A 22,974-nucleotide genomic window follows, 5' to 3' on the forward strand; every position below is an offset into this window, starting at 1 on the left:
CATACACTGTATCATCAGTCATCTCCAGTATGACGCCCCCAGCAGGCGCAGGCTCACACTCACAGCTTCCCCTCAGAACCCCTTTGTCATGCTCTCACCTCCTCTTGGGGTACAGTCGCTGTATGGCGCTCAGCTATCGCGAGACTTCATTGCGCGTCCTTCGTTTCCATGGAGATGAGGCCGCAGCCTGCAATGCTGCCGAGCTCTACGGCGGCCCCTTGTGGTCAACCTTCCTCCAGCGAAGTCAACGTGCCGTTTTGAAGGCTGCAGTGTGACTGCGGGGTCCCAGGGAGTGACTTTATAAGGGAAAGGGTTAAATATACAACCCTGGGGGGTATTACTAGTAAATCAGGGACAACTGAGATGACACCTAATCTCTTGTCAGGCTGAGGAAATGACTACATTCATTAAAGATGTCCTCTAATATGAGGGCTTCTATAGAACTGTATTTGGTGTTGTTCCTCTGTCCTTCCTCCTGGAAATGTATGACTAGACTGATAATTGGGCGCCCCCCTCCCCCTGTCACCTAGTAGTGATCCTGAGCGCAGCCTCACCCCTGCCGTAGTATTGATGCAGAGGCCGCCTGTTATGACACCACAGGACACTAGAGGGCGCTGACATCCCAGTGAAGATTTCCCGATAGCCGCAGTGTCCTGAGGATTTCTATATGTCCATCAATAAGTTACCAGGACCTACCACCCTGTGTCCTGGCCCTGATAGGCATCACTGCCAGCATCAGGCCCAAACACACTGTCTACAGTATCATTGTCTGGCCTCAAAGGGTCATAGACTCAAAAACACTGACCCCGAGCAGATACGTTTGTACAATTGCAATTCTTCTTCCCGCGTATTTTCAATAATGGGACACAAAGCCATACAGTTTATGAAGCAAAGGGGGCGAATATTTTTTCAATTTGATAGAAATCGATCATTTTTTTAAAAAAATGTCCTATTCCCTGCCCCAGGACGCCACCCGACCCCTCACTCTGCATCTTCCTTTCCATTTTGCAAATCAAAGCTTCACTATGCAAACGACACTTTGCATAAAACCTCAGTGCCTGCGTATTAACCCCTTCGTCCCCTGCCGCCCCAGTCTTACGTTGTCTCCTCCAATTGAAGACAAAAAACGGATGCAGAGCAATAATGATTGTTCACAAAATGGCTGCCAAGAGTGCACTAAACGTAACTGACCCACTTGTGTGTGTTTTCTTATGTGTTTTGGCAGGTTTAAAGGAAATCTCATATTGTGACAATCCCTACCCCGCTGTCAGGACCCCTCAGTGATCTGTGGAGGAATCAGACAGGAAGTGTTCAATATTCTGCAGCACCTCCGCAGGTGAGATGAAGTATTACATTGTGCCTACGATAAGGGGAATGTGTTAGGTGGATGTTGGCTCCTCCAGAGGGAGGCGCTCTTGTAACCACTCTCTACTGTGGCCAATTTAAGAAGATGGCCATTTATTAACTAGAATTTCCCAACTAGGTGAGTTAGTAACCTCTGTAGTGGTAATATGGTGTGTTACAGTGTACAGCGCCACAGCAGATGTGTGAGCCATCTGTCAGGAGATTAGTGTGATGAGTCCACATGTAGAAGGTATCAGTGAGGGGGAGAGGAGAATTACGTAAAGGGGCTTATTCTGCAAGCTGCCAGTAAAGCAGGAGTCCACACAAGGCCATTATCCCGCAGCAGCGCTGTGTGCGCACAAGAGCTGTATTGGTATCCACAGGATTACAGCAAAGCAAGCAAAATCCGGAGAAGTGCACAACGGCCGGCGAGCCTGATATCAGCAGAAGTTACGGGATCAATGTCTGCGCCTCGTAATATAGGAAAATCAATTAATACGAAAGGTTCTCAGGACGAGCAGAGAGGGATGGAGGAGGGGGCCGCAGCATACAGGGGTCTGGGGGAGGCCGGGGACTGGATGGAAAGGCAGAAGAGTCCTGGAATCTGAAAAAAGTCCAATAGTACCGAGAGATAAGAAGCAAAAGCTGAGGTCCTCCAGACACATCACATGACTGCAAAGAGCAGAATACTGAGCTCAGTTATGAAGTATAATACAGGATGTAACTCAGGATCAGTAATGTAATGTATGTACACAGTGACTGTACCAGCAGAATAGTGAGCGCAGCTCTGGGGTATAATACAGGATAAGTAATGTAATGTACGTACACAGTGACTGTACCAGCAGAATAGTGAGCGCAGCTCTGGAGTATAATACAGGATGTAACTCAGGATCAGTACAGGATAAGTAATGTAATGTATGTACACAGTGACTGTATCAGCAGAATAGTGAGCGCAGCTCTGGGGTATAATACAGGATAAGTAATGTAATGTATGTACACAGTGACTGTACCAGCAGAATAGTGAGCGCAGCTCTGGAGTATAATACAGGATGTAACTCAGGATCAGTACAGGATAAGTAATGTAATGTATGTACACAGTGACTGTACCAGCAGAATAGTGAGCGCAGCTCTGGAGTATAATACAGGATGTAACTCAGGATCAGTACAGGATAAGTAATGTAATGTATGTACACAGTGACTGCACCAGCAGAATAGTGAGTGCAGCTCTGGAGTATAATACAGGATAAGTAATGTAATGTATGTACACAGTGACTGTACCAGCAGAATAGTGAGCGCAGCTCTGGAGTATAATACAGGATAAGTAATGTATGTACACAGTGACTGTACCAGCAGAATAGTGAGTGCAGCTCTGGAGTATAATACAGGATAAGTAATGTAATGTATGTACACAGTGACTGTACCAGCAGAATAGTGAGCACAGCTCTGGAGTATAATACAGGATGTAACTCAGGATCAGTACAGGATAAGTAATGTAATGTATGTACACAGTGACTGTACCAGCAGAATAGTGAGCGCAGCTCTGGAGTATAATACAGGATGTAACTCAGGATCAGTACAGGATATGTAATGTAATGTATGTACACAGTGACTGTACCAGCAGAATAGTGAGCGCAGCTCTGGAGTATAATACAGGATAAGTAATGTAATGTATGTACACAGTGACTGTACCAGCAGAATACTGAGCGCAGCTCTGGAGTATAATACAGGATGTAACTCAGGATCAGTACAGGATAAGTAATGTAATGTATGTACACAGTGACTGTACCAGCAGAATAGTGAGCGCAGCTCTGGAGTATAATACAGAATAAGTAATGTAATGTATGTACACAGTGACTGTACCAGCAGAATAGTGAGCGCAGCTCTGGAGTATAATACAGGATGTAACTCAGGATCAGTACAGGATAAGTAATGTAGTGTATGTACACAGTGACTGTACCAGCAGAATACTGAGCGCAGCTCTGGAGTATAATACAGGATGTAACTCAGGATCAGTACAGGATAAGTAATGTATGTACACAGTGACTGTACCAGCAGAATAGTGAGTGCAGCTCTGGAGTATAATACAGGATGTAACTCAGGATCAGTACAGCATAAGTAATGTAATGTATGTACACAGTGACTGTACCAGCAGAATAGTGAGCGCAGCTCTGGAGTATAATACAGGATGTAACTCAGGATCAGTACAGGATAAGTAATGTAAAATAGTGAGTGCAGCTCTGGAGTATAATACGGGATCAGTATAGAAGATATTGTTTGCTGTCTGGTCCATTTCAACTCCCACATAGGTTGTGTTCCAGCTTTCCTGGAGTCCTGACGGGTAAGCCCTCCTAGCTATGCAGTGATTCGTTCTCTGCTTCCTTCCTCCTTCATTCATGTCGGGTCCATTCACACAATATAAGGATCTCCCCACAAATTCTCAGTGACTGGAGCTACAGAATTACAGGATAAGATTAGTAGTGATTGTAAGCTCTTCAGACCAGTGCTGCCTGTGCTCCCCCCTGGTGACCTCTCATAATGGTACATTCTGCATTACAATGGATTACTATTATATGAGGCCATCAGTGTGTCTGACATGGTGTGATATTTGGGGGTGCATCCGGCAGCTGTCAGGAGGGGAGGTGTAGTACTTTATAATGAGGATTACACTGAAGACATCTGAAGCGGGATTATCACAGCCCTGGGCAGCGTGCTCCAAACACCAAATCCATGCTGTGCCTTTAAATCCCTCCTCCTGGCGGTGCCATGCCTCCCCTGTCCCTGTGTCACTGACAACCTCTGTGACTGTCTATGTGCTGGCTGGAGAGAGAGCAGCATCCATCCCTCATCCCTGATCAGCAGGGTACCACACTCATCCATCTCCCCCTCCCCTGCCACTCCATGCCCCCCTCCCTGCCTCTCCCCCTCTCCCCATTGTCTCTTTGTCTTTTCCTAGGACTCTGCCCCCTTTTGTCTGTCTGTCTGTGTGCCCCCCTCTCCCGCGTGTGTGTGTGAAGAGTGTCCCCCCCTGTGCTGTGTCTCTCTGTCTCCCCCTCCCCCACCCCCACCCCCCCATCCCTGTCTCTCGTCTCCATCCTCTCCACTGCCGCAATGGTACATGTCCTGGCCGCTGGCAGCCTCTTCTTCCCGGGTCTCTTCCTCCTCTCTAAGGCCGGACTGCGGAGGCTGAGGCTTTTTCGTGGGGAGGAATCCAACACCGTCATAGTGTCAGCCAGGTACCGGGGGAGAGGGGAGGCAGGGGGGCTGGAGGGCACTGATGCAGCACCAGCCTGCTGTCGGGCGCAAGGGCTAAGCTGTCTGCTGCAGGCGCTGCTGCCCAGGCTGGATATATATGTATGTGTGTGTGTGTGTGTGTGTATATATATATATATATGGAGAGAGAGAAATATAGAGTGTAAACAAACATGGCAGAACCCAGCATGGGGGTATACGGGGAACACACCTATATACCCTGCAATGAGAGGTGCCCCGAGCATGGTATGGATGACTGCCACTACATGTATACGTGTTACTAGATGTGGGTGATGCTGATGGGTTGTGTTACATTGTGTACAGTTCTATGCAGATGTAGCAGTGCTGAGTTGGTAAAAAGTACCAATAAAATGTAATTTACCTCATGGTGATGTCATTGTCTGTGGTGTTACATAGGACTGCAGGTGACATCTACTACATTATCTGTACTCAGAGAGTTATCACTGTGTTATCTGTGGTGTTACATAGGACTGCAGGTGACATCTACTACATTATCTGTACTCAGAGAGTTATCACTGTGTTATCTGTGGTGTTACATAGGACTGCAGGTGACATCTACTACATTATCTGTACTCAGAGAGTTATCACTGTGTTATCTGTGGTGTTACATAGGACTGCAGGTGACATCTACTACATTATCTGTACTCAGAGAGTTATCACTGTGTTATCTGTGGTGTTACATAGGACTGCAGGTGACATCTACTACATTATCTGTATATAGAGAGTTATCACTGTGTTATCTGTGGTGTTACATAGGACTGCAGGTGACATCTACTACATTATCTGTATATAGAGAGTTATCACTGTGTTATCTGTGGTGTTACATAGGACTGCAGGTGACATCTACTACATTATCTGTACTCAGAGAGTTATCACTGTGTTATCTGTGGTGTTACATAGGACTGCCGGTGACATCTACTACATTACCTGTACTCAGAGAGATATCACTGTGTTATCTGTGGTGTTACATAGGACTGCAGGTGACATCTACTACATTATCTGTACTCAGAGAGTTATCACTGTGTTATCTGTGGTGTTACATAGGACTGCAGGTGACATCTACTACATTACCTGTACTCAGAGAGATATCACTGTGTAATCTGTGGTGTTACATAGGACTGCAGGTGACATCTACTACATTATCTGTATCTGCATTTATTGTATATGAATGCAGTGATGTCATTCAACTCCGCCACATCTATCTGTATATGTAACATACTAGATATTATATAGCTATAGTGTGTTTGTTGTTCTCTATGTCACCTATGGGGTGTGTATGAGATATATATTACATATAAATGGTATGTGCTGCCAGTAATCCAGGTCAGTGAGACAGTAGGCAGCGCTGAGGAGTGGAGTGTATTGCTGTCGGCTGTCCCAGATCCATTAAGAAGGGGACAGAGTCTATTGGTGGTAGTGGTGAGATCATCAGGCATCTTCTCTCAACATGAGGTCATTGTGTCAGTGCTCAGTGATGTCATAGGCATTTTGGTTCTCTAGGTAAATAAAAAAACAAATAGCTCCCCACCCTGCCAACTATAAAATCAGTTCAGAATGGTTGGGCTGCTGGGAGAGGTTAATGGGAACATCCCTCTGGTCTTCGGTAGTGATTGGGTTAATGGACACATTTCTGAGTCCAGTCTCAGGTCTCCAGAGGTCACTCACCTACTTAGGTTCCAGCTAGCCTGATATTGCAGGATCCCACCATACAGACTGCTGGTTGTGAGGGACAACATATATACAGGCCACATCCCCAAGCATACTGCGCTCCAATCACAAGTACAGTTGTGACAGAGCCAGCGTCCACACTGTTTGAGTTGTCTGGTTTACATTTCAGAACGTAACAACTGGTACTTAGGTCTTAAAATGAGATAAATTTGACCTCAGAAGAACAACAACACCCAGAAGGTCCCACCAGGTCATTATTTATTAAAAAATGAATTAGGTCAAAATGAGAAGCAGTGTGAGGTCCATCCTCACTGCCACTATAAGACTTAAGAGGGTAAGTAGTAGTCGGGTGTTGCTCATCAATTGAATAAATAAAAGCGTAAGTTTTGGCAGTTTGCTGGTCTGGAGCATTGAGGTGTGCGATAACACAATGCAAAGGAGGAAAGACATCAGCAATGAACTTAGAGAAGGAATAGCTACTGACCATCAATCTGGGAATTATTATAAGGCCATTTCCAAACAATCTGAAGTCCATCATTCTGTAGTGAGAAAGTTTATTCACAAGTAAAAAACATTCAGGACAGCTGACAACCTCCCCAGGAGCGGACATCGTGGTAAATTCACTTGAACCTTACAAGGCTCAGAAAAACCGCAAAATACCAAGAGCCACGTCTCAAACTCTACAGGCTTCAGTTAGCATGTTACATGTCCAAGTCCATGATGGATTAGAAAGACTGAGCAGGTATGGCTGGTATATAAAAGTTGTCAGGACAAAGATTGCTTGCATGGACAGGTTGTCAGGAGAAAGACTCTTCTGTCTAAAAAGAACGGCATGGCTTAAGTTAGCAAAGCATCTGCACAAACCACAAGACTTCCGAAACAATGTACTTTATAGACAGACAAGACTGTAGTAGAGATGTTTGGCCATAAAGTACAGCAGCATATGTAGTGAGAACCAAAACTGGGTCATGTGATAGGAGAATAATCCAAGGCACAGCAGAAAATCTACAACAAAATGGCTGAAGAAGGAAGGATCTCAGACCACAGAAGCATACCTGTCAACCGTCCTGGATTCTGTGAGACAGTCCCGTATTCTGGGTCGTGTCCCGCGGTCTCAGTCAGTGGGAGGTATGTCCCGGACTCAACTCATCTGCATCTGAAGAGGACGCAGATGAGTAAAGCAGGAGCAGACAGTTGCAGCTTCACCAATGTGCTCCTGTGTGATCCGGCTTCAGGAACTGTAAACGCAATGTGATTCAACTCATCTGAATACAGCGGTTAAACAGGAGCAGACAGCCCCCGCCTTACCACTGTGCCCCTGTGTGCTCTGGGAGATGTAGGCGCGATATGATGACATCATTCACGTCGCGCCTGCAACTCCCTGAACTCCGGGACAAAAGAATGCCAACTGTGCAGCAGGGAATTGAGGAGATGTATCAGTGTTTTTTATGTTAAGCTTCAGCAGATGAAGAGGGACATTAAACTATGGGGGTAGATGAAGGGGGGGGGACACTAAACTGGGGTGGCATATGAGGGAGACATTAAATTGAGGGCAACTGGAGGGGTCATTAAACCCGAGGGGTAGCTGGAGAACATTAAAATGGGAACAACTGGAGGAGGACATTAAACTGGGGACAACTAGAGGGGGACATTAAACTGAGCAGGACATTAAACTGGGGGCAGCTGGTGAGGGACAGTAATGTCCCCCTCTAGTTACCACCAGTTTAATGTCCTCCTCCAGCTGCCTCCACAGTTTAATGTCCCCCTCCAGTTGCCCCAGTTTAATGTCCCCCACCAGCTAACTCCACAGTTTAATGTACTTCTCCAGCTACCCCAGTTTAATGTCCCCCTCTAGTTGTTCCCAGTTTGGCAGCTTTAGGGGGACATTAAACTGTTGGTGCACCAGGAAAAAGACGTTATACTGTGGGATCAATTTGAGGAGAACATTATAATGTGGGGGCATGTAATATTAAGGTTATTGTGTGGAGAGCACAGATAAATGGATAAGAATGGGCGGGGTCAATTTAGAAGTGGGCGGGGTTAAATGTATCGCATATTTTGTCCCTCTTTCTGTACTTTTAAAGTTGGGGGTATGCAGAAGTAATGCCTGGAGTGTAAGGGATCACAGGAAGTTTATTTCACGAGATGAGGTCACGTGACACTGATATATGGGGGGGGGGCGCGTGATAGGGCTAGGTTTAGACTTAGAATTGTTTGGGTGGTGGACATGGACTACGAGGATCACTTGTAGGGGGCTAGACTCTCCAAGGACCCTATACAATTTAGTCACAACCCTTAACAAGCGGCTCACACTCTCCTTCTGTGTTGTGAGGACCTGCACACATATGATCATGTGAACAAAGGTCCTTCTTACAGGTTCTGCTGAAATATAGTCATGTGACCACAGTTGATGCTGGAATATGTAGGCTGCTAGTAGTTTTTGACATGGTATTCAACCAGTAGATGGCACTGCCTTGGCTCTGGCATGTTAGGAGCCTGGTACCCTCCACCGTGACATTTGTTGTTGCAGCATGGTCGCAGGTCAATAAGTTAATATGCTTCTCCTAAATGCAACCCTGACCCACCTGCTATGACATGGACACAGGGGGTGTAGCCTAACAGAGAAGTGGGCGTGGACAGAGCTAGTGGTACTTAAGGTAACTTTGAGCCCAGACACTCTAGGATCTACCATGTGACCACAGTTCCTTTTACAGTATGAGGTCCTGCACAGTTGTAGTCATGTGACCATAGGTCCGTCTACAGTAACAGGGCCTGTACAAATATAGTCATGTGATCATAGGTCTGTCTACAGTAACAGGTCCAAAACTGATGTAGTCATGTGACTTCAGATCCAGCACAGATGTAGTCATGTGACCATAGGTATGTCTACAGTCGCAGCGTCTGCACAGCTGCAGTCATATGACTATAGGTTCATCTACAGTAGCATGCCCTCTACAGATATACCATACCTCCCAACTATCAAAGGACAGAAAAAGGGACAAAATGTGTGGCGCGCTAGGTAAGCTGCAGCAAATTTGACTGCCCCTATTCCCAACTGTTTCTCTTGGTACTCCCCACACAGTATAATGGTCCTACAGTTACCCTAATATTATATGCCCCAACATTATAATGTTCTCCTCAGATTGACCCCACAGTATAGTCTCTCTCCTGGTGCACCCACAGTTTAATGCCCGCCTCCAGTTGCCCTAGTTTAATGTCCCCCTCCAGCTGCTCCATAATTTAATGACTCCCTTCCAGCCCCAGAGGGGGCAAATAGAGGGGGGCATTAAACTGGGGCAGCTGAAGAGGGACATTTAACTGTGGGGTTAGCTGGTGGGGAACATTAGCCTGGGGGAAGCTGGAGGGGGACGTTAAACTGGGGGTGATTACAGGGGTACATTAAAGTCCACTTCCAGCTGCCCCAGTTTAATGTCCCTCTCTAGTTGCCCCCAGTTTAATGTCCTCCTTTATCTGCCCCCATAGTTTAATGTCCCTCTGCAACTGCCAAATTTTAGCATAAAAATCACTGATACTCCCCGCTCCTCACTCCCCTGCTGTGCAGTCTACAGTCTCTTGTTCCGGAGTTCAGGTAAATGCAGGCACAATGTGAATGACGTCATCACATGGCGCCTACAGCTCCCGGAGCACACAGGGGCACAGTGGTGAGGCGGGGGCTGCTGCTCCTGCTTTACCACTGTATTCAGATGAGTTGAATCTGGAACATGCCTCCCGCAGGACAGGACCCAGAATACGGGACTGTCCCGCTGAATCCAGGACGGTTGGAAGGTATAGATATAGTCATGTGACCACAGGTATGTCTACAGGTACTGGGTCTGCACACATGTAGTCATGTGACCACAGCTCCATCCACAGTAACAGGTCCTGCACTTTTGTGTCAATTCGTTGTAAAAACGCAATAATAGTATGATGTTCGTTACGTTGTTATTTATGCCCCCTATCTGTGTTGTGAGGTAGTGCCCTATGTGATTCTCCATCCTAATCTTCCCCTTGTCCAAGTCATGAAGCCCCACCCTGGTAATTGCCCAGACCATGGTATTAATAAAGGGTCATCCATCAGAGTCTGTGGGTGCGACACAAGTACATTGGGGTCCCCATACCTTTAGCCGTATCATTTTAGCCAGGGGGGGGGGGTGGAATGGAAAATGGAAAATCCCTTTATTATGCTTTAGTTAAAAGAAGTGGAAAATACATGGGAGGATGTGAGCGCCCCTCGCTGTGTCCCAGGAGGAATGACTCACGTAAGACGATATGACGAGGAATTCATTAGGAAGGTGCGAACCTGACGATTATTAACAGCAGCCAAATAAATCTGAGGGTGATAGGGCGGTATCACAGCTGAGAGGCTTAGATACACAACACAGCAGACAATGCCACACATTAGAGGTTTAGATACACAGTCCAGATAGTATCACACATGATAGGATTAGATACACAGCTCAGCAGACAGTATTACACATGATAAGATTAGATACACAGCTCAGCAGACAGTATTACACATGATAGGATTAGATACACAGCTCAGCAGACAGTATCACACATGGTAGGATTAGATAGACAGCTCAGCAGACAGTATCACACATGAGAGGATTAGATACACAGCTCAGCAGACAGTATCACACATTATAGGATTAGATACACAGCTCAGCAGACAGTATCACACATGAGAGGATTAGATACACCGCTCAGCAGACAGTATCACACATGGTAGGATTAGATACACAGCTCAGCAGACAGTATCACACATGATAGGATTAGATACACAGCTCAGCAGACAGTATCACACATGACAGGATTAGATACACAGCTCAGCAGACAGTATCACACATGATAGGATTAGATACACAGCTCAGCAGACAGTATCACACATGATAGGATTAGATACACAGCTCAGCAGACAGTATCACACATGATAGGATTAGATACACTGCTCAGCAGACAGTATCACACATGATAGGATTAGATACACAGCTCAGCAGACTGTGTCACACATTAGAGGATTAGATAAACAGCTCAGCCGCACTGCCCTGGAGGTGACGTATCTCAGCCACTATACAGATCCTGCTCTCTATAGATGGATCTTCAGTCTGGAGGTTTCCTGTGCCTCATGCCTCTTCACAAGATGGCCACTTTTGCTGACTGCTGACAGTTTCCTGGCGTTATATTTAGCTCGGTCAGATATTGTGGGAAGCGGGAACATGTAATACATGGCTAATGACCTTTGTGGCAAACGCTAGAAGTGCAGACATTACATTTCAGAGTAACATCAGCCAAGGGAAGGATCGAAGCACTACAACCCTCAACGTAGGGACATAGTCATGTATGTGGAGTCAATGAGAAGTACAATAGTACTGGTTATATGTTACTGCCTGCAAATATTACACCTCCCACAATGCAATACAGCAGAGTATACACATGGTGAGACCAGCAAGATAATACACTGTATACCGACTGTACATATATAATTATATACAGGAGATCCCCAGGTGATACCAGCATGGTCCATATCACTATATACAAGAAGATGTATAACGTATACCAGTGTACATATATATTATATACAGGAGATCCCCAGGTTATACCAGCATGGTCCATATCACTATATACAAGAAGATGTATAACTTATACCGGTGTACATATATAATTATACACAGGTTATACTGGCATGCTCCCTATCACTGTATACTCTTGTGTCTGCTGTGTCTCTCGGCTCTGCGGTGCGCTCCTTAGAGTGGTGTATTCTGGGTAATGTGAGGATCAGTGATGACTTCAGCTCGCACTATCAATCAGGTTTATTGCGGTGTTAATGTTCGGAGCTTTTACCTTTTCATCTTTACTGCTGTAACTGGAAGATAAATGGCGCGGCAGCAGCATTACGACATACAGGCGTCCGGGATCTGCAGTTCAGAGCACAGGTGCTATACCCCTAGCACCCCTCACTCCATGTATTCCCTGGACCCCTCCATGTATAGGATGCACCTTGTCGTGGCCCATCAGATTCACTGAGCACCCCCAGGCAGTCCACTAGACTCCTAGGCAAGCTGGGCATATATGTGTGGCATATGTAGCAGCTGTTTGACACTGAAGCATTCATCATCATCATCATTAGCATTCAACGCAGATAAGTTGATTTTCGCTCCCAACTCATTTTTTGCTCATTTTCTGACACAGAGCTCCAAATCTCCAACTTATACAGTCACATAGTAACTATCCGACTTCCCACAATCACCACTAGAGGGAGCTCACTACAGATATTTATACATAGGCCTCAATAGTTAGTAATGAGCTCCCCCTAATGGTGGCTGTGGGAAGGTAGAATGTTATTATGTGACTATAGGTCTATGCTGGGATATGATGATAATTTCATTATTTATATGCAAGAATGATATTGATGTTGTTGCTGATGGGAGTCAACCCTCCTCCTTCCACATTTTTGTATACTGAGCACTACCACTGATAGATGGCGCTCTGCTCTCAGTGTCACATACCTTCGCACCGATTTATGTCATGGTTGGTCCTCGTGTGCAGTTTGTGCTGTGTGTTGTATCTCCTGTTCAGTGACATCTTTTTTATATACAGTTACAGCTGTAAGTGTTGACACCCCTAAATTTTTTTTACACAAAAAGAAGTATTTCTCCCAGAAAATGGTTGCAATCACACGTTTTATCATACTCTGGTTTATTTCTTTTGTGTGTATTGGAACAACAGAAAAACAGAGAAGAAAACGCAAATTGGACATCATGTCACACAAAACACCAAATATAGCCTAGACAAAATTGTTGACAAAATAACCTTGTTTCTAGTATGTGATGCTAGTAACAGGTGTGGGCAATATGAAAATCACACCTGAAACCAGATAGAAAGGAGAGAAGTTGACTCAATCTTTGCATTGTGTGTCTGTGTGTGCCACACTAAGCATGGAGAAGAGAACTGTCTGAGGACTCGAGAACCAAATTGTGGAAAATTATCAACAATCTCAAGGTTACAAGTTCATCTCCAGAGATCTTGATGTTCCTTTGTACACAGTGCGCGACATACTCAACCTATGGCACTGTAGCTAATCTCCCTGGACGTGGACAGAAGAGAAAAATTGATGAAAGGTTGTAAGGTAGGATAGTCCGGATGGTGGATGAGCAGCCCCAATAAAGTTCCAATTAAATTCAATCTGTCCTGCAGGACCGACGGTCACATATGGTGGAGGCTCAAAGATGTTTTGGGGTTGTTTTCGAACCTTGACATGAAATCTGAAGATTACCAAAGGTTCGCAATTTAGGGTCCAGTGTCAGAAAGCTGGGTTTGTTCCATAGGTCATGGGTCTTCCAGAAGAACAATGACCCCAAGATACTTCAAAGAGCCCCCAGAAATGGATGGAAAAGGTGAGGGAGAGTTGTGAGGCGGCCAACCACAGGGCTGGATCTAAATCCCATGAACATCTGTGAAGAGATCTTAAAATTGGTGTTGGGAGAAGAAAAAGCGTCCGCCAAATATGAGAGGCCTGGAGCAGTGTCCAGATTTCCAGTTGAGAGGTGTCAGAATCTCGTTGATGGTTATAGGAAGCTATTGATTAAGTTTAGGGTGCCAGTAAATTTGGTCGGCCCTTTTTTTGGAGTTTTGCATGAAATTATATGATTTTTGGCTTTTTTTTTTCTGGTTTGTTTTTTGTCTTGTTCCAATACACACAAGGGAAATAAACCCGAGTATCACAAAACACATTTAATTGCAATAATTTTCTGGAAGGAAGACTTCATTTTCTGAAACAGTACGCTGTATATGGATTATGTTGCAGTTGAATGCTGTATGTATACGGGGGTGGACTGATAGGTCTCCAGCTCCGGGCTAGGATTAGTGATGTCACCACACCTATGTTCTGTTGTCATCCGTATGGGGTAGGTAGGCCAGTAGCCGCCACAGTTGCCAGGCCCTTGAGCACTGCTCAGTCCACCCCTCTATGGCCAGTAGAATAATACAGTACACATTGGTGTCTTTTTATATGGCAGAGCGGTCATTGGGCCCCTTGGCGCCACCTTTGCACCCCCTATAGCTAAGCAGGATTTTACACTGCCTTCTTCTTTGCCTCCCTTACAGACTGGTCTCCTCCATACAAGCGGTCTTGGCATCCACAGCCGGTTATATTGTGGCCTCCTCCTGTAAAGATGTCATTGAGGACCGGTAAGTGTCACCAGCAGGGAACACACGGGAGGGGGGGGCAGGTTGTCAGAGATCAGCGGCGCTCATAGGCTGCCCGGGAGGCAGGGAACATAAGGAGTCATTAAATATGTATATAATCTGATGTACCCTGCGGAGGAGAGGTGTGCGCTCAGAAAGTCACAGCTCCGTGTCTGGAGAGCCATGGTGTCACAGAGCCAGCAGCGCGGTCTCATTGTGTGACACTGGCGCCTGAGCCGCTATATCACAATATCACAGTTATAGCAGAGCTGAGTCACCCGCAGCACGACGCTACAACCTGTGACTGATCATTGTGCAGAGAGACATGGGGGGGAGAACAGCAATATGGGTAATCCAACAGTCCAATGAGGGACCCATAGACGCCATGACAAATCCAAACTGGAGGGCACAACTATTTGTGTCCATAGAGGGGTGACCCCATGGCGAATATATACAGGACCTATCTGAATGAGGGCAGGGAAGGTGCTGTGTTGCCATTTCAGGCTGGTGGGGGGCCAGAGTCTTATGGTTAAGTCACACATATGTTGATTTTAAAAGGAGGTTACCAGACTGTACATAATGATGTCATAGTATTGGTATAAGGCACACAGTGATGTCACAGTACAGGGATAATACACACAGTGATGTCACAGTACAGGGATAATACACACAGTGATGTCACAGTACAGGATAATACACACAGTGATGTCACAGTACAGGGATAATACACACAGTGATGTCACAGTACAGAGATAATACACACAGTGATGTCACAGTACAGGGATAATACACACAGTGATGTCACAGTACAGGATAATACACACAGTGATGTCACAGTACAGGATAATACACACAGTGATGTCACAGTACAGAGATAATACACACAGTGATGTCACAGTACAGGGATAATACACAGTGATGTCACAGTACAGAGATAATACACACAGTGATGTCACAGTACAGGGATAATACACAGTGATGTCACAGTACAGGGATAATACACACAGCGATGTCACAGTACAGAGATAATACACACAGTGATGTCACAGTACAGGGATAATACACAGTGATGTCACAGTACAGAGATAATACACACAGTGATGTCACAGTACAGGGATAATACACACAGTGATGTCACAGTACAGAGATAATACACACAGTGATGTCATAGTACAGAGATAATACACACAGTGATGTCACAGTACAGGGATAATACACACAGTGATGTCACAGTACAGGATAATACACACAGTGATGTCACATTACAGGGATAATACACACAGTGATGTCACAGTACAGGGATAATACACACAGTGATGTCACAGTACAGGATAATACACACAGTGATGTCACAGTACAGAGATAATACACACAGTGATGTCACAGTACAGGGATAATACACAGTGATGTCACAGTACAGAGATAATACACACAGTGATGTCACAGTACAGGGATAATACACAGTGATGTCACAGTACAGGGATAATACACACAGTGATGTCACAGTACAGGGATAATACACACAGCGATGTCACAGTACAGAGATAATACACACAGTGATGTCACAGTACAGGGATAATACACAGTGATGTCACAGTACAGAGATAATACACACAGTGATGTCACAGTACAGGGATAATACACACAGTGATGTCACAGTACAGGGATAATACACACAGTGATGTCATAGTACAGAGATAATACACACAGTGATGTCACAGTACAGGGATAATACACACAGTGATGTCACAGTACAGGATAATACACACAGTGATGTCACATTACAGGGATAATACACACAGTGATGTCATAGTACAGAGATAATACACACAGTGATGTCACAGTACAGGGATAATACACACAGTGATGTCACAGTACAGGATAATACACACAGTGATGTCACATTACAGGGATAATACACACAGTGATGTCACAGTACAGGGATAATACACACAGTGATGTCACAGTACAGGATAATACACACAGTGATGTCACAGTACAGGGATAATACACACAGTGACGTCACAATACAGGATAATACACACAGTGATGTCACATTACAGGGATAATACACACAGTGATGTCACAGTACAGGGATAATACACACAGTGATGTCACAGTACAGAGATAATACACACAGTGATGTCACAGTACAGAGATAATACACACAGTGATGTCACAGTACAGAGATAATACACACAGTGATGTCACAGTACAGGGATAATACACACAGTGATGTCACAGTACAGGGATAATACACACAGTGATGTCACAGTACAGAGATAATACACACAGTGATGTCACAGTACAGGGATAATACACACAGTGATGTCACAGTACAGGATAATACACACAGTGATGTCACAGTACAGTGATGACACAATACATACATTGGTTAAGACTATACAGATGTTGTATACAGTACAGGTGACCATGGGGCTCTATAGTAAATCTTATAATTGGGTCACATTCAGTTTTCATCCCATCCCTGGATCATCACTAACTGCACATTAGACGTCAGTGTTAAATCACTCCCCCTGGACATTGCGCCCTCTAGCTGCCACCCTGCTAATCGTAACCATTGCAGAAACTGCAGAACCTCCTCGTCCTCCATCGTCCTTACTAGATGAACCATATATCTAGTGAGACCCTCCAGAGACATTTACATCCGCCCGTCCTCGGATGTAAAGGTCTGATTCTGTGTCCGTTCCCATTGACACTAATATAGACAACATGACAGAAGCCATCTTCCATCATGCTTGTCTTCTTTTGTCCATTCAGATCTTTTTCTTCTTCTGTGACAAAGGTAAACAAACATGACTGAAGATGGCTTCTGTCATGTTGTCTACATTCGTGTCAATGGGAACGGACATAGAATCGGTCTGCGACTATTCTCTGTGACAGTTTAATGTCCGTTGCTGTCATCCTGTGACAGAAGACAGCAATGGACGTTAGTAACGGTAGTGAGAACTCCCCCCGACACTCCTGTATTATTATTAGCGTGCAGGTCCCTTTAAGGAGCTTCACTTTACACCTTTACATGGCTTCCCCACACACGGCTCTCACTGTGCAGCAATAATCTCAGTTGAGGTAATTCCTCCGCGCGGTTGTGGATCTGTACAAACATACAATTATCTAATGAAGTAAAGCTCGCCGTGAGTCACTTCATGAGAATAAAGCGCTGTCCATTCATCGCTCAGCCACACGTACTACAAGGTGCTATACGATGTCACTGTCCGTTACACAGGATCGATGCCATGGGCCCCTGACATCATAGACTAATGTCAGCCCCCCCACCCCACACTGCGACAGTACAAGCTGCAACCGCTCTATTACATCGGATGTGGAGCCACCTGGTGGCAGGTCCTGAACGCAGCGCTGAGGTTTAGGAAAAATAGAGACGTTCCATCTATGTATTTGCCATCGATTTTACTAGTAAAACACATGAAAGGATTGGCAGGAGGGTTTTTTTTTTACATAACAAGTGCGAAGATGTTTTCTTCAGAAATTCGCCATAAGAGCGGTTGTCCTAATAATACAACCAGAGGTCACTCGGCTCAAGGTTAACCCCTCCCGGCCTGTAATCTGTGTTATTTGTAAGAAGTAATAAGTTTAAAAGAGATTACCGCCCTCCCCAACCAGCAGCACCCCCCACCAGGCCGGCCAGTCCTGGCAGATGGAGATTAAATCAGACTATAGGATGGGGATTAACCCATCTGACATCTGTCTAATTGGCACAGTTATTTGGGTGTCACCTCATGTACTCACCGTACACTTCATAGAGGGCGGGGGAGCCCAGGAGTGAAGGGTAGAGGAGGCTGCTGCTTGTGGTATTAAAGGAAGGAGGACAATATGGAGGGTGATGGTCTGCTGAAAATAATTCACTAACAGTCTCTTCTTTCATTGACAGACATTGGTTGGCCGCTACCTACACACGATTTGCTGTTCCATACTTTATATATGACATCTACGCCATGTACCTCTGCTACTGGCACAAGCACAAGTTGAAGGGTCACCCAGGAGGCTGGCAGCTTACCAAGGCCTACCTGCATAAAGAATTCCTCATGGTCCTGCACCATGTATTTATGGTGGCCGTCTGCTTCCCTGTGTCAGTGGTAAGTATTACTGCTCATATGTACAAGAATATAACTACTATAATACTGCCTCCTATGTACAAGAATATAACTACTATAATCCTGCCCCATATGTACAAGAGTATAACTACTATAATACTGCTCCTAACTACAAGAATATAACTACTATAATACTGCCCCCTATGTACAAGAATATAACTACTATAATACTGCTCCTATGTACAAGGATATAACTAATAATACTGCATGTATGTACAAGAATATAACTACTATAATACTACTCCTATGTACAAGAATATAACTACTATAATTCTGCCCCCTATGTACAAGAATATAACTACAATGCTACTGCTCCTATGTACAAGAATATAACTACTATAATACTGTTCCTATATACAAGAATATAACTACTATAATACTGCTCCTATGTACAAAAATATAACTACAATAATACTATCTCCTATGTACAAGAATATAACTACTATAATTATGCTCATATGTACAAGAATATAACTACTATAATACTACTCCTATGTACAAGAATATAACTACTATAATTCTGCCCCCTATGTACAAGAATATAACTACTATAATACTGTTCCTATATACAAGAATATAACTACTATAATACTGCTCCTATGTACAAAAATATAACTACAATAATACTATCTCCTATGTACAAGAGTATAACTACTATAATACTGCTCCTATGTACAAGAATATAACTACTATAATACTGCCCCCTATGTACAAGAATATAACTACTATAATACTACCTCCTATGTATACGAATATAACTACTATAATACTTCTCCTATGTACAAGAATATAACTACTATAATACTGCCTCCTATGTACAAAAATATAACTACAATAATACTATCTCCTATGTACAAGAGTATAACTACTATAATACTGCTCCTATGTACAAGAATATAACTACTATAATACTGCCTCCTATGTACAAGAATATAACTACTATAATACTGCCCCCTATGGACAAGAATTTAATTACTATAATACTGCGCCTATGTACAAGAATATAACTATTATAATACTGCTCCTATGTACAAGAATATAACTGCTATAATACTACTCCTATGTACAAGAATATAACTACTATAATACTGCTCCTATATACAAGAATATAACTACTATAATACTGCCCCCTATATTGTATTTGCTATAGCATTCCTGATGTAACTGGAGTATTTCTGTGTTACAGCTGTGGAGAGAAGGGAAGGGCGACTTCTTTTTGGGGTGTATGCTGATGGCTGAGGTCAGCACCCCATTTGTTTGCCTGGGTAAAGTCCTTATCCAGGTGAGTGCAGTATTGGGTGTGGAGGGGGCTGCTGCATCCTGTTGTAGTCAGCCTTTCCCTCTGGCCATCTCTTCATACTTAGTTGATATTAGATACGATCTCTTATTATTTATTCATGGTGACTTTATTGCCCCTCCCCTTTTCTCTCCGTCATCTTGCAGTATAAGAAGCAGGACACCCTTCTGCACCGGGTCAATGGCGTCATGATGCTAGTGACTTTTTTCTGCTGTCGCTTGCTGCTCTTCCCCTACATGTACTGGGTGTACGGGCAGCGGGTGGGTCTGCCCCTCTACAGAGTCCCCTTCAACCTCTCCCCGGAGTACAACATTGGTGCGGCCATCCTCATGGCTCCCCAGGTCTACTGGTTTTACCTAATCTGCCGAAGAGCTTACACTTTGTTCCAGCAGTCTAGGATGAGCCAGCGGCCCAGGAATGGACATCCAGTCAGTGACAGCCCCTCAGCCAAAGAACAGGACTGTTCACAGTGACCCTCATAGACGCTCATCCCCAATCCTGAGACTCAGTGTGACCACTGCGGCATAATAGACTGTGCCTTGCTGGATGCATATATGCGGCACGGTGTCCTGTACTGCTGTAGGGGGTCACAGGAGGTCTCTAGGGGGCGGTAGGAAGACATGACCTCTCTCTGATGGATCTCATCCACAGTGTGACAGTATTAATGGATTCTACTACAGGTTTATCCTCTGCAGTGCTCTTAGTGACCACTGGGTGTCACTGTCACTCATCCTTCCCACAACCGTGCAATATACTCCGTGTCCACCATGGGGCAGTGTTATTGTGCAGTCCACAGCATGGTGACACTGCAGGGGACCCACACTGGATATATGATTAGGGCATTTGTTGCAAAGGATGGCGGCAAATGCATAGTGTACTACTCACATTGTCCATTAGGGGGGGTTGGGGTACAGCTCTGTGTTATGAAAACCCCATGATGGGGGTTATGCTCCAGTAACGCACAACAAACTGGCCGAACTATATAGTAACGTCCCCCCTCCTCCTGTAGCTATGTGGGTGAGGGGTCCATGCTTTCTGCATCCCTCCCGGTAGATATGGGAGCGTACTGGGCAGCAGCATGTTAGGGGTTAAGTCTATCTGCCCGGACAATTAGGGAATGGCTGCAATGATATAAGCAAAAAAAAAAAAAAAAAAATTAAAAAAAAAAAAATTGCTCCAAGCTGCACATGTAAGGGTTAAGCATGGCGAGATATTAGCCAATCAGCCAGCTGTGTTTGCCTTGATCAGAACCTGTAGACCCCTGAGCGCCCCCTATCCCCAGACCTCTGCGCTTTTAAACCCCTTTCACTTATCTCACCGCTGATAATTCTCCATATTTTATTTTTTATAGGAATGTGTCCTATATGTTACATTTTTTTTTAGATTTCCCCTCCCTGTGATAATGGTTCAGTCCACAAAATGGCCACGGTGTTTAAACCGTAAAGATGGCTGCCACCTGTGAAGGAGTGAAACACTTCCCTTTAAATTACTTCATAGTAGCCGTGTCTAAGCAGGGGAGGGTCTTCATGATAATGTAGGCGGTGCTAGGGATTCAGGTAAGTTGTAATGTGTCTGTTGTTCACTAGGGGGCGACAACTAGTAACGAAATGATGTCTATTTTTTATAAGTTGCTGCTATTCCAGGGTTTGTGAGCGGTTCTGATAAGCGAGCTCAGCGTAGACGCGCATAGACGTCTCCGTTCTCCCCTCCCCCGCAGAGCCCTCCGTCCTTATTTATTTTTATTTATTATTTATTCCACTTATTATTATTATGATTTTTTTAATGAATGTAAATATATTTCAGCCGAGCGAAATGTTAGTAAATGTAACGCAATTTATAAAACGTGTACAAAGGTATTACCGAGATTAAACGCAAATCCAAAGACCGCCTGCGGGGAGTGCCTCATTGACTGAGGGGGGATGGGAGGCATGATGGAAGGCTGCAGGGATCCTAAGTTTGCAGTGTGTGTGGCAATGCTTCATGGGAAAAAAATATGGAAATGATCTCTTTAACACGATGGTAAAAGTCTCCACACCACTAGAGGGCGATCTGTACAGGCTGCCTTGTAGTTACACACTAAAAGGAAGTAATTTTGATTTATTGGTCATGAAGACTTCAATAGGGATAAGCGGCGCCTACACTAGGTCTGAGCCCTTGCACTGGGCGGAGCTTGATGTGGGCGGAGACCATCTTCATACTCCAAATGCACAAAACCTGCGGATAGGAAGAGAATTATGTCAAGTCGGAGAACGGGGAGACCTGGGGGGTGAGTTACGGCCTACCAGTCTTTATCTTGTGCTCCAATCACATCCAGAGCTGCAGTTACAATTCTACTGGTCATATATGAACCTCTCATTGGGAGATAGACAAGTGTTGTTTGGCAATAGGCTACGTTAAAAGTCATTGGACTGCCCTAAAACATGTACTGTATACTCCAGTCACATCCAGAGCTGCATTTATAATTTTCTACATTATGCCTTATACTCCAGTCACATCCCAATCTGCTGTTAGATCCCGCGTATAGTCCAGTTGCAGTTCTAATGGCTTTCTATTACATAGTGTGGGCTGTATGGCTGCTGCAGTGCATTCTGGGACTTGTAGTTCTTGCTCCCTAATACTGTTTCAGCGAATCACTTCTGAGCATGCTCTGTACAGACACAGAACCGGCAGGAGGGACCGAGAGCTAACAGTAAAGTGGACTGCAGCTTTGGATGTGATTGTAGCATACATGGAGAAGAAGGAAGTGGAGGATATAATCAAGAAAATGTGAGGTTACTTGAGATACTCACAGCCGGCAGAAGATGTGATATAAGATGAAGAAGAGGAGTACGAGCACAGCGCAGAGCAGCATGGCCTTCAGGATGTAAGACGTCTTCACTGCAGCACAGAGGACACAGCTGACACCCGCCGCCATCATCACACAGTATAGGCCCGAAAATGGCCTCTGTTACCCATAGTAACCAATCACAGCGCAGCTCTCATTTCTCGAGCTCAGACTATGACAGGAAGCTGCGATGTGATTGGCCGCTTTCACCCATAAGGACAGTTTCAGAAAAGTCCCCGCTTCTGAGGAAAATT

General features: G+C 44.7%; 1 protein-coding gene across 1 annotated transcript; it reads left to right on the plus strand.

The window, feature by feature from the left end:
- The first annotated feature begins 4,058 nt into the window (after window positions 1-4,058).
- Window positions 4,059-21,781, plus strand: TLCD3B (TLC domain containing 3B). Its single transcript, XM_075285873.1, has 5 exons — window positions 4,059-4,577; window positions 14,386-14,469; window positions 18,377-18,581; window positions 19,786-19,881; window positions 20,043-21,781. The coding sequence occupies exons 1-5, from the start codon at window positions 4,453-4,455 to the stop codon at window positions 20,367-20,369; spliced, it is 837 nt and encodes a 278-aa protein (XP_075141974.1). The 5' UTR covers window positions 4,059-4,452; the 3' UTR covers window positions 20,370-21,781.
- Window positions 21,782-22,974: the final 1,193 nt, after the last annotated feature.

Source organism: Leptodactylus fuscus, chromosome 8 (genome assembly GCF_031893055.1).
Source record: "Leptodactylus fuscus isolate aLepFus1 chromosome 8, aLepFus1.hap2, whole genome shotgun sequence".
NCBI classification, from domain to species: domain Eukaryota; kingdom Metazoa; phylum Chordata; class Amphibia; order Anura; family Leptodactylidae; genus Leptodactylus; species Leptodactylus fuscus.

Excerpts from the sequence above, each read along its gene's own strand:
- TLCD3B (XM_075285873.1), top strand. The coding sequence starts at position 4,453 with ATGGTACATGTCCTGGCCGCTGGCAGCCTCTTCTTCCCGGGTCTCTTC. Across the intron at positions 4,578-14,385 it reads ACCGTCATAGTGTCAGCCAG|ACTGGTCTCCTCCATACAAG; the intron begins GTACCGGGGGAG and ends CCTCCCTTACAG. Across the intron at positions 18,582-19,785 it reads TCTGCTTCCCTGTGTCAGTG|CTGTGGAGAGAAGGGAAGGG; the intron begins GTAAGTATTACT and ends TCTGTGTTACAG.